At 55.5% G+C, this 9,959-nt stretch overlaps 1 protein-coding gene across 2 annotated transcripts; it reads left to right on the top strand.

Annotated features, from left to right (window-relative positions):
- Nucleotides 1-471: 471 nt before the first annotated feature.
- On the top strand, nucleotides 472-9,640 carry PRKAG3 (protein kinase AMP-activated non-catalytic subunit gamma 3). Of its 2 annotated transcripts, none has more exons than XM_078071339.1 (14): nucleotides 472-546; nucleotides 1,118-1,157; nucleotides 1,602-1,757; nucleotides 2,111-2,523; nucleotides 3,679-3,760; nucleotides 4,272-4,330; nucleotides 4,451-4,496; nucleotides 4,731-4,785; nucleotides 4,971-5,097; nucleotides 5,231-5,396; nucleotides 6,695-6,732; nucleotides 6,908-7,054; nucleotides 7,393-7,626; nucleotides 8,179-9,640. In XM_078071339.1, exons 1-13 carry the CDS (start codon nucleotides 526-528, stop codon nucleotides 7,507-7,509), a joined length of 1,467 nt encoding a protein of 488 aa, XP_077927465.1. In that variant the 5' UTR covers nucleotides 472-525; the 3' UTR covers nucleotides 7,510-7,626; nucleotides 8,179-9,640. The 2 variants fall into 2 exon arrangements, with proteins under 2 accessions (XP_077927465.1, XP_077927466.1); XM_078071340.1 differs by having other exon boundaries at nucleotides 475-546; nucleotides 1,583-1,757.
- The last annotated feature ends 319 nt before the right edge of the window (nucleotides 9,641-9,959 follow it).

The following is a 9,959-nucleotide window of genomic DNA, read 5'->3' as shown; positions in this document are numbered from 1 at the left end:
ACACACAATGGCCACTCTCCTGGGACCTCCCACAAACCCCTTGGCCCCAGCCTCCCCGCTGGCTCCAACTTGCCCTTTCTAACTCCAGCACCACCCACGACGGAAGTTTCTAAGAGGAAGAACGTTGAGCTCAACTCGCCTCCATTTTCCCTCCTTTGGCACCTGACAAAGATGAGAAGGAACCCAGGACTCCGAGAGCCCGCCTCCTCCCACCGGGCCCCCCCCCCGTGCCCCCCAGTGCTCCAAGCCACCTCCCCCGTAGCAAGGTCTTTCAAGTTTGTCCTTGAAGACCCAGGAGGGAGCCCAGGACCAGGCCTCAAGATTCCAGGTGCCCCCCTGCCCTCCCCACCCAGCCCCAGGCTCTGGGCGGGAGCAGCTGAGCCTGTGGGGCCCTCCCTCCTGCTGCCTGACACCCAATCAGAGAGAAACCGATCTGGGGTGGGCCGGGCGCCAACGGCCGGGCCCAGAATAGTGCGGTGCGGCCAGTGTTGCGCACTTGCTCTCCAGTCGGTCGGGGTTGGCCACATGGAGCACGCACTGCGCCGGGTACAGGGGTCCCGGGGGACGGGCGCTGGGGCAGCCGAGGCCAGGGGACTGCGGGCACACCACACTGTGTGAATGTGCGTGCGTGTGTGTGTGCGCGCGCGTGCCGTCTGGATTTTCTCTGTGTGTGTGTGCGCGCGCGTGCCGTCTGGATTTTCTCTGTGTGTGTGTGCGCGCGCGTGCCGTCTGGATTTTCTGTGTGTGTGTGTGTGTGCGCGCGCGCGTGCGGTCTGGATTTTCTGTGTGTGTGTGCGCGCGCGCGTGCGGTCTGGATTTTCTGTGTGTGTGTGCGCCCGCGCGCAGGTGTGCGCCTGTGAGCATGTGGGCTCTGTGTGTATGTGTATTCTTCGTGTAAGTGACGTATGTGGTTCTGTGTGGATCTGGGAATGGTTGAATGTGTGTTTTTCTGAGTTTGTATAAGTGTGTATGGGTGTATGTGTTTGTGGGGCGTGGGGGGGTGGGTGCGTGTGTGTGCGGGCATGCACACGCACACACGCGGTGGGAAAAGGAGCTCCCTGTGGTTTGGGAATGTGGGCCATGTTCCCACGCCTTCAGACCTTCTTCTCCCTCACAGAACCCATCCTGGAGCCACCTTGGGGGACCCGAGCATCAAGGTATGTGGGCCACTTCCTTTGTCTCCCACCTCTCTGGGCCCCCAATCTCCTCCACTTTCATAGCCGGGCTTCTGTCTCTCTCTCCTTTTCCTTCTTTTTCCTGTTTCTTCTTCCTTTGTCCCTCACTTCCTCCTTCCTCTTTCAGAAGAAAAAGTGGGGGGACCTAGAGTCCGAAGACTTTGACCCTAGTTCCGACTTTATCACTTACCAGCTGTGTGAACTGTGGCAAGTTGCTTAACCTCTCTGATCTCAGGTCCCTCTTTAGTAAAATAAGGGTGATAATAATGCCTCCCTTATAAGATTTCTATGAGGTTTGAGTGAGAAATATATAGGAGAAAAACCCTTGGGGAGCTTGCAAATATTAAATATTATTATTGATAACATTTTAATTGATTTTGTTGTATTACTCCCTATTAACCAAACAGGCCCCATTCCCCCTTCCAGAGATGAGCTTCCTAGAACAAGGAGAGAACACTTCATGGCCATCACCAGCCATGACCACTGGCTCAGAGAGAAGCCATGGGAAACAGGGGGCCAAGGCCTCGAGATGGACAAGGCAGGAGACTGTGGAGGAAGGGGAGCTGCCGGGTCTGGGGGAAGGTGAGGCCCAGGCCAGTTCTGGGGAGTTGGGAGTGGGGGCAGTGGGATGTCCCAGAGCCTGGGGCTGGGGCTCTCCTCTGGATCCCTCCAAAGCACAGAGGTGGACCCAAGCCTCATCCTGTAGCCTCAGTCTGTCCACATGGGAAAGGTGAACTGCGTTGCAGAGCCAGGGGTCCGGCACGGCCAACTCAGGACAGAACCACTATCCTGTGTGACTCTGAGACTCAGCTTTCTCACCTGCAAAATGGGGCCACAGCATCCAGGCTTCCCAAGGCTGCTGCAAGGTTGACCCGAGCCAGCAGATAAGAAAGTGCTCCAGAAGATGGACTTACCGTCCTCTCCCCCTCCAACAGATCCAACAGATTCCCAGGCCAGGCCACCTGCTGAGTACACCGGGCTGGAGGCCACATTCCCCAAGGCCACACACTTGTCCCAAGATGCTCCTTTGGCCCGGCTGGGCTCCCCACCCGCAGAGTGGGACATCTTCCCCCATGACGATGCAGCCTCAGCGGTGGGCTCCAGCACAGATGATCTGGAGCTGGACATAGAGTTCCCAGCCACCGCGGGCTGGGGGTATGAGCTCGGCCTGGTGGAAGAGAGACCTTCCCTGTGTCCCTCCCCGCGGGCGCTGTTACCCAGGCTGGGCTGGGACGATGAGCTGCAGAAGCCGGGGGCCCAGGTCTACATGCGCTTCATGCAGGAGCACACCTGCTATGATGCCATGGCGACCAGCTCCAAGATGGTCATCTTTGACACCATGCTGGAGGTAGGCCATGGCTCTGCCCCACCTCCCTCCTCAGGGGCTGCAGCCCCCGCTCACACCCTCCGGGACACCCTGCCGGGCACCCCCTGCAAGTCCCCTTCCAGAACTCCTTCTGAACACCCAGGAGGCCAGGGCCGGGGAGGGCTTCTCTCCCTAATTGTCATCCCAGCTCTGCCATTTAGTATCTGTAGGATCTTGGGTCAGTCACTTTACCTCTCTTGTCTCTAAAATAGGGATGGGGGGCGCCTGGCTGGTTTAGTCGGAAGGGCATGCAACTCTTGATCTTGGAGTCATGAGTTCGAGCCCCATGTTGGGTGGAGAGATTACTAAAAAAAAAAATAATAACAAATACAAAATGAAATAAAGTGGGGACAGGAATGCCTGCTTTGCCCTACAAGCTTCGGAGGACTCCTGGGACAACCCAGGATAAATGGGAGCATTTTGCGAACCCCAGAGTATGTGGAAGACATAGCAGGGTGGCCTAGGACAAACAACAGGGAACTCTTGGTAACGGAAAATTAGGATGAGCTCTAGTCCCTGCTCTTCCACTAGGCTAAGCTATGGAATGCCTGATTCCATTCTTACCATCACAGAGAGCAGGCCAGTGTTTCCAGAAGCACAGCATATGGACCATCCACAGTACACTATTTGATTCCAGTGGTAGATGAACAAATATATTTATTTTAGTAGCTTTGCATTTATTTTAATACGCATTAGAAAAATCCACCCAGAACAAATACAAGCAGTATAAGTGGTATTAGGATGAGGCCACACGAGTCACCGTCAGATTTATTTAGAGAAAAGTATTCTGTAAGTATTACGTAAGTAAGTATACCTCTAGTGCCTAGATTAGCAAAAACTATACTGTGTGTGACTGTCCACATATGACTTCCGAGTGGGAACGCTGGGTTAGTTTCCCACCCCCGGGCAAGCCAGGGGAAGGGGTCCCTGCCGCACCTCTGGCCACCAGCAGCCTTAGCTCCGAGCAAGTGCACCTGACAAGGACTATGTCCAGTGGATGCCAAGGCTTAGGAAAGGCAGTGAAGCTCACGTACAGGAGACCCTGGGAGAAGGCCCCAGGGAAGGCCCGTGGTGGGGACAGTGTGCCACTGAGGGGCAGGGAGAGACTCACCCCCCACCGTTCTCTCTGGCCCTCAGATCAAGAAGGCCTTCTTCGCCCTCGTGGCCAATGGCATTCGGGCGGCACCTCTGTGGGACAGCAAGAAGCAGAGCTTTGTGGGTGAGGAGGGGCGGGGGGCAGAGGTGGTAGGGAAGGGGAAAAAGAGATCTTTGGTGGAGATTCTGGGGCTGAGCTCTGATGCGCCACAGCCTTGAGCAGACCCTCGGGCCGAGCCAAGCTGGGGGCTGGCACTGGGAACATCAGATCCCGGTCTTGTGGCCACCGGGTGGGAGACCCCACGCATGGAGTAGGTGTGACCAGCTGACCACTGCAGCTCTACTCCCCCGTGGTCCCATGTCATAGGTGCTAGATAGGAAGAGAGGAAAGGGAGAGGAAGAAATTAGGAGAATAGAAGGTGGGGGAGGAGAGAAATGACAGGGGAAGCATAGAAGGGACGACCCCCATTTCTCAGGCATGGGAGGGGCTGCCCTGCTCCCCTCTTTCCACAGCTCCCACAGCTGTCTCAGTCCTCGGCCTCTGGCAGAGCGGGGAAGGGGGTCCGACCCCTCAACCCGCCTCTCACCACAAGGCCCCAGGCTGACCCCCCCACCCTCCCCTCCTGACCCTTCAGGGATGCTGACCATCACGGATTTCATCTCGGTGCTGCACCGCTATTACAGGTCCCCGCTGGTGAGAAGTGGGCTGGGGGTCCCCGGGGGCTCCCATCTGGGCTGGGACGGAGGGTGGCTCAGGGAGCCTGGTGTCCCGAGGGGCCCATGTCTGACTTCTGGAGTCCTGTCTGTTCTCTAGGTCCAGATCTATGAGATTGAAGAACATAAGATTGAGACCTGGAGAGGTGAGCTGGCGGGGGTGGGGGATGGGGGGGCGCCTAGAAGGGGCTGGGGGTGTGTGTGGGTGAGCGGGGGGCCAAGCACCTGGGGTGGAGGATGGGCAGTGGGGATTTCCTGGAGGGAGCAAGGGAAGGGCCAGAGGGAGCCCAGAGGGCCTGAGGGAGGAAGACAGTCTGGGAGCTGCCAGGTGACGGGCAGGGCAGCCAGCTCCCTGGGCCTGACTCTGGCTTTGCCTACAGAGATCTACCTTCAAGCCTGCTTCAAGCCTCTGGTCTCCATCTCTCCCAACAGAAGGTAAGTGTCCCCAGCCACCCACCTGCGCCTCCTTTTCCCGAGCAGTCCTCTTCCCCAGCTCCTCAGTTCTGAACTCATGGGCTCATCCTGCAGGGGACAAGGCAGCCTGTTCACCCTGTCCTCCTTTTGCAGGGGCTGGGGTGGAGGGCGTATCTCCCCCAGACCCACTGCTCCCACCTCTGCAGCCTGTTTGAAGCTGTCTACACCCTCATCAAGAACCGGATCCACCGTCTGCCGGTCCTGGACCCGGTCTCAGGTGCCGTGCTCCACATCCTCACACACAAGAGGCTGCTCAAGTTCCTGCACATCTTTGTGAGCCTGGGCACAGCCTCGGGGTGCCCTGGGGGGCTAAACAGTCCTTGGCCCAACAGACTGAGGAGGGAGCAGCTGGGAGCCCTCGGGGTGCTGCTCCACCCTGATCCCCACCTGTCCCTAACCCACCCAGGGCACCCTGCTGCCCCAGCCCTCCTTCCTCTCCCGCGCCATCCAAGATCTGGGCATCGGTACATTCCGGGACTTGGCCGTGGTGCTGGACACAGCGCCCATCCTGACGGCACTGGACATCTTTGTGGACCGGCGCGTGTCTGCACTGCCCGTGGTCAATGAAGCTGGTACCTGCACCTAGGAGTGGGGCTGGCTAGGGTGGGGTGGTGGCAGGCAGGGGTCTGTGGGCATCAGCTCAGGACCCAGGGTAGAGCTGGGGCTTGAAGTCTGCCTGCTTTGAGTCTTAGAGCCATTCCTTAGCCTCTCTGTGCCTCAGTTTCCTCATTTGTGACATGGGAATCTTAACAACACCCATCCTCTGACTTTAGGGGATGATTTGAAAGGAATATATGCAATAAAATGAGCGTGGTGAGAGGAAACAAGAGATGAGGCTTTTAATGTTAATTCATCCTAAAATGGGCCATGGGATCCAGCCAGATCTCCCCTTTTCTCACTCTGAAGAGGGGTTAGAGGGACTCCATTTCTTTGGTTGAACCATGGCTGTAAACCATTTCAAAGTTAAAATTGCTGTAATGACGCTAGATACCAAGAAATGTTTTGATTTATTTTTGATTATGAAAAATTTCGAATGTATGAAAATGGTAGGAAAAAACATATAATGAAATCCACCTATCCTTTACCTGGATTAACTCCTGTTAACATATTGCTGTAACCAGTTGTGTTTTGTTTTTTTTTTTCCCCCTTTTTTTGCTGAAATAATTTAAATTACAGAGATCATGTCATTTCCCCCCTACCCCTTCAGTCTGCACCTCTTAAAATCAGTATATTTCCCATATCACCTAACAAAACTCTAAATAATTTATTAATATTATCTAAGATCTGATCCTAATTCTCATTTGCTCACCTTCCCTGAGAATATCTTTTTTTTTACAGTTGATTTGGACAAACCAGGATCCAGTTAAGGTCCATGCTTGCATTTGCTTATTTTGTCTTAAGTCTCTTTTAATGTGGAACGGTTCTGTCTTCACTTAATTTCCGTGACATTATCATGGGTTGGTTGTCCTATAGAATGTCCCACCTCCAGATTCGTCTCTGCTTCCTGCAAGTGGCCTCAGTGTTGTTCCTCTGTTCCCGGGTTTCCCCGTAAACTGGAAATTAGATCTAAAGCCTTGGTCAGATTCAGGCTACCCATTTGAAGCTAGGGTATTTCGGAGGTGACACTATGTACTCGTGTTGCATCACATCAGGCGGCATATCAACCTGTCTGTCCATGATGCTGTGTGACCTGTGGCTTCAGGTGGTGACAGCCCGATGTGTCATTTTTGAAGCCAGTAGCCCAGGGAGGGGTGGGGGGGTGTCCAGTAGTTCCTTCTGAAAGCCCGCCCCCGGCCCTTGCACAACGTCCTGGTCCTGATGTGAACCTCTTCCCTTTCTTCCTCTCCTCCCCACCCCCCGCCCCCCGCAGGACAGGTCGTGGGCCTCTACTCCCGCTTTGATGTGATTGTAAGTGTCCGCGGGATGGGGAATGAAGGCGCCACAGGGAGAGGCGGTGGGTGTGAGGATCGGTGGAGGGTTATCTGTGGACCAGAGGACCTTTACGAGGGTAGAGGGGCAGTATGTGTGGGTCCGGAGCCTGGCTGAGGGGCTGACTCACACGGCACCTCCTTCCCTGCCCCAGCACCTGGCTGCCCAGCAAACCTACAACCACCTAGACATCAGTGTGGCAGAAGCCCTGAAGCAGAGGACACTGTGTCTGGAGGGAGTCCTTTCCTGCCAGCCCCACGAGAGCTTGGGGGAAGTCATCGACCGGATTGTCCGGGAGCAGGTACCCCATTCCCCTGCGTACGCACGCCCAACACATACAGCCCAGTCCTCATGAGCGGCTCCAGCTGTCCCTATACACCCTGTCCTCCCGTTTCGTGGCCATTTCGAGCTCTCGGTGTCCACACTGGTCTGCAACTGGTCCTGCCCATGGGGCCCCCGTGCTAAGGGCCACAGACAGTTGATCACCCAGAGTGGTCAGAGCCACCCCTAACTGGTTTCTAGGAGATACGCTCTTGCTCCTCCAGTTATGTTCCTTTGATGCCGATTCTTGGCACCAGCCTTGCTAGCTGCCGTAGCCGCACGGCTCTGACCCCTCACGGACCCTCTGCGGACCCACAGGTACACCGGCTGGTGCTAGTGGACGAGAGCCAGCATCTCCTGGGCATCGTGTCGCTCTCCGACATCCTGCAGGCGCTGGTGCTCAGCCCTGCGGGCATCGACGCCCTCGGTGCCTGAGAACGTCCGAGTCCTCCCTCCCAGGCCACCTTTCACACGCCAAAGCCAATGAGGGGAGCCAGGGGACCCGGTCTTCGTCTTCCCTCACCCCCATTTGCTGGTTTGGCTCTGGTACGGGTAGGCTCTGCCCTGGGCCATTGATCTTTTGGGGCTCTCAGATCTCAGACTGGGGCACCTCGAGGACGGGAGTGGCCCAGCTCATTGCTGAGGAGCCCCATGAAAACTCCAAGTGTCAGGACTCACTGTGGGGCCCCCACTTTGTCCCGGTCTCAGCTGAGGTCATGGAGGTCCTCATAAGAGGGATGGGCAGGGGCTGGGGTAAAGGCAAGGGCAGTGATGTGATTTCAGATGCTCTGGGGAGACTGACCTGCCCTCTCACGACTCAATTCCCGCCGGCTCGGAATTCCACCGGAAGGAAGCAAGTTAATAAACCTTTGTTGAATGGAATTTCCATGCTCAGTAAAAACTACGGCCGAAAGGAGGGAGCTTCTAAGTACTCATCTCAGTAAATTTGACACCGTCTCAGACTCTTGGCTGGTAGCATGCTCGCTAGGGGCTCGCACAGATTCCACCTGCTTGGCGGGGCATGGCAAGACGAGGTGCCCGGATTGGAACGGCAATCTCCCCCCCACAGTGTAGTCACTGTCTTCCCTTCTCTTTTCCCCGCAGGCTTCTCCAGCCTTCCCTAATTGCCCCTGCCTTGCCTATGCTCCCAGAAGCCCTCACGAATGCCCAGTGCACCGTGGGATGGTGAAATGAAGGAGAACGGCTGAGTCAAGCCTAGAGATCTGTGAACCAGAAGCACTGGGATTACCCCAGGGCCGGTGGCTCCGGGCCCACCCACGTCACTTTCCCCCCACCTGGGGGGTTGACCGGCCCCAGCAGGGCAGGAAGGCCTCGGCCGGCGGGGTTCGTCAGGAGCTCTGGATTCCTCAGCTTCTGGACTACCTGGGAGTCCCAGCTGTTCCTCCACAACCACCAAGGTGGTTCCGCACCACTGTGCCCCTCCTCCTCCCAACATTGTCATTTCAGGGCTGCTGGTGGTCGCCGTGGAATAGCAGCTCTGGGTGGAGTCTGTTGAGTGGGGTCCTCCCTCCGTTTTCATCCTGAGCACCAGCAAACATTGTTCTCATTCCCCAGGGGCAGCCTGGGTTTGGATCACTGAGGATGAACCATTGAGAAAACAAAAAGAAAAAACCACGAATGAACTTGAATTGTGCAAGTTTAACTCAGAAAAGGCCAGTCATTTGACCTGAACCTGTGGCAAGACCCCTGTGCTTTCTGAACTCAGAGACACGAGGGAAGGTCTGTGATGGACAAACACTACGACTGGCATTTCTTTGGTGCATAGAGCGTTACCCCACCGAAATTTCTTTTTTCATCTTTCATTTATAACAAAACCACAAAGAAGATATGAATTAGTTAATTACGTAGTAAATACAACTCAGTCGACAAACTCTCATCTGCAGGAAACATAACTTTATTTTTCTAACACTGAATGGAGTTTCTATTATGAACCCCGTTTCACCAGGTGGGAGAAATTAATCTCAGTCAGTCTGGGGCTCATCCCCCACCTTTGCCTGGGGTTAAATTCGGTGAGGGGGGGAAGGCTTTAAGTAGCGTGACTTTGTTCCTCTGTCATCATCACCCATGCATGTCAGCACCAGCTAAAACAATCCCATTCCCATCTGGTTGTCACTGGTTGGTCATTGGTGGGCCTGGCGCCTGTTAGGTTCTCCCTCAGTCCCTACCGCGAAGCCTCCTTGGGCCCGCTTGCTCTTGGGGCATGAGGACATTGTAGCTCCTGGGCCTGCACCCCTCTGGGCTTCGGGAAGCTCTGCAGGGCCGTCCCAAGCCCATCTGCTCAGACGGACAGCAAGTGGTCTGCTTTATTCTGCATTTTGCTTTATTTCGGCCTCCACCCTGGAAACATAGGGCACAGGGCCCTTCTACCCTTGTCATCTCCAAACCTCTCTGGGGTATTTGTCACACTCCCCCCTCCCTTCAGACACAGCTCCCTTCTCAGGGCCCCTCTTCTCAGGGACCCCAGAAATGTGGACTTCAGAGATCTCCACAGTCTCTTTGCTTCCCCAACCCCCATCAACCTATGGCATCTTTACCACTGGGGCCTTTTTACTAACCCACCATGCATTCTTCCAAGTCCACTGTCTGTGTCTTGCGTTTCTTGCCACGTACCTTGAGGGCCAAATTCCAAAACCAAGACCAGGTTTCTGCTGCATCATCCCTCCCCTGTGGCAATGGACACCGTAGGTCTGCTGTCCTGTGGGCAGAGGATAGGCTAATATTTCTAAAATATGATCCCACCTCATTTACCTCATGGAGCAACGGAGTGGAGACATTTGTGCTTGATGAGTCAGGCAGCAAAAGAGGGCCTTTTCTCATAGATACCCAGCCTCTGTCTCCGACTTCGCCATAACCCACGGGTCAGT

This window comes from Halichoerus grypus, chromosome 4 (assembly GCF_964656455.1).
Source record: "Halichoerus grypus chromosome 4, mHalGry1.hap1.1, whole genome shotgun sequence".
Classification (NCBI taxonomy): domain Eukaryota; kingdom Metazoa; phylum Chordata; class Mammalia; order Carnivora; family Phocidae; genus Halichoerus; species Halichoerus grypus.
The sequence above is the reverse complement of the archived record's forward strand: the minus strand, read 5'-3'. Positions and strand labels throughout refer to the sequence as shown.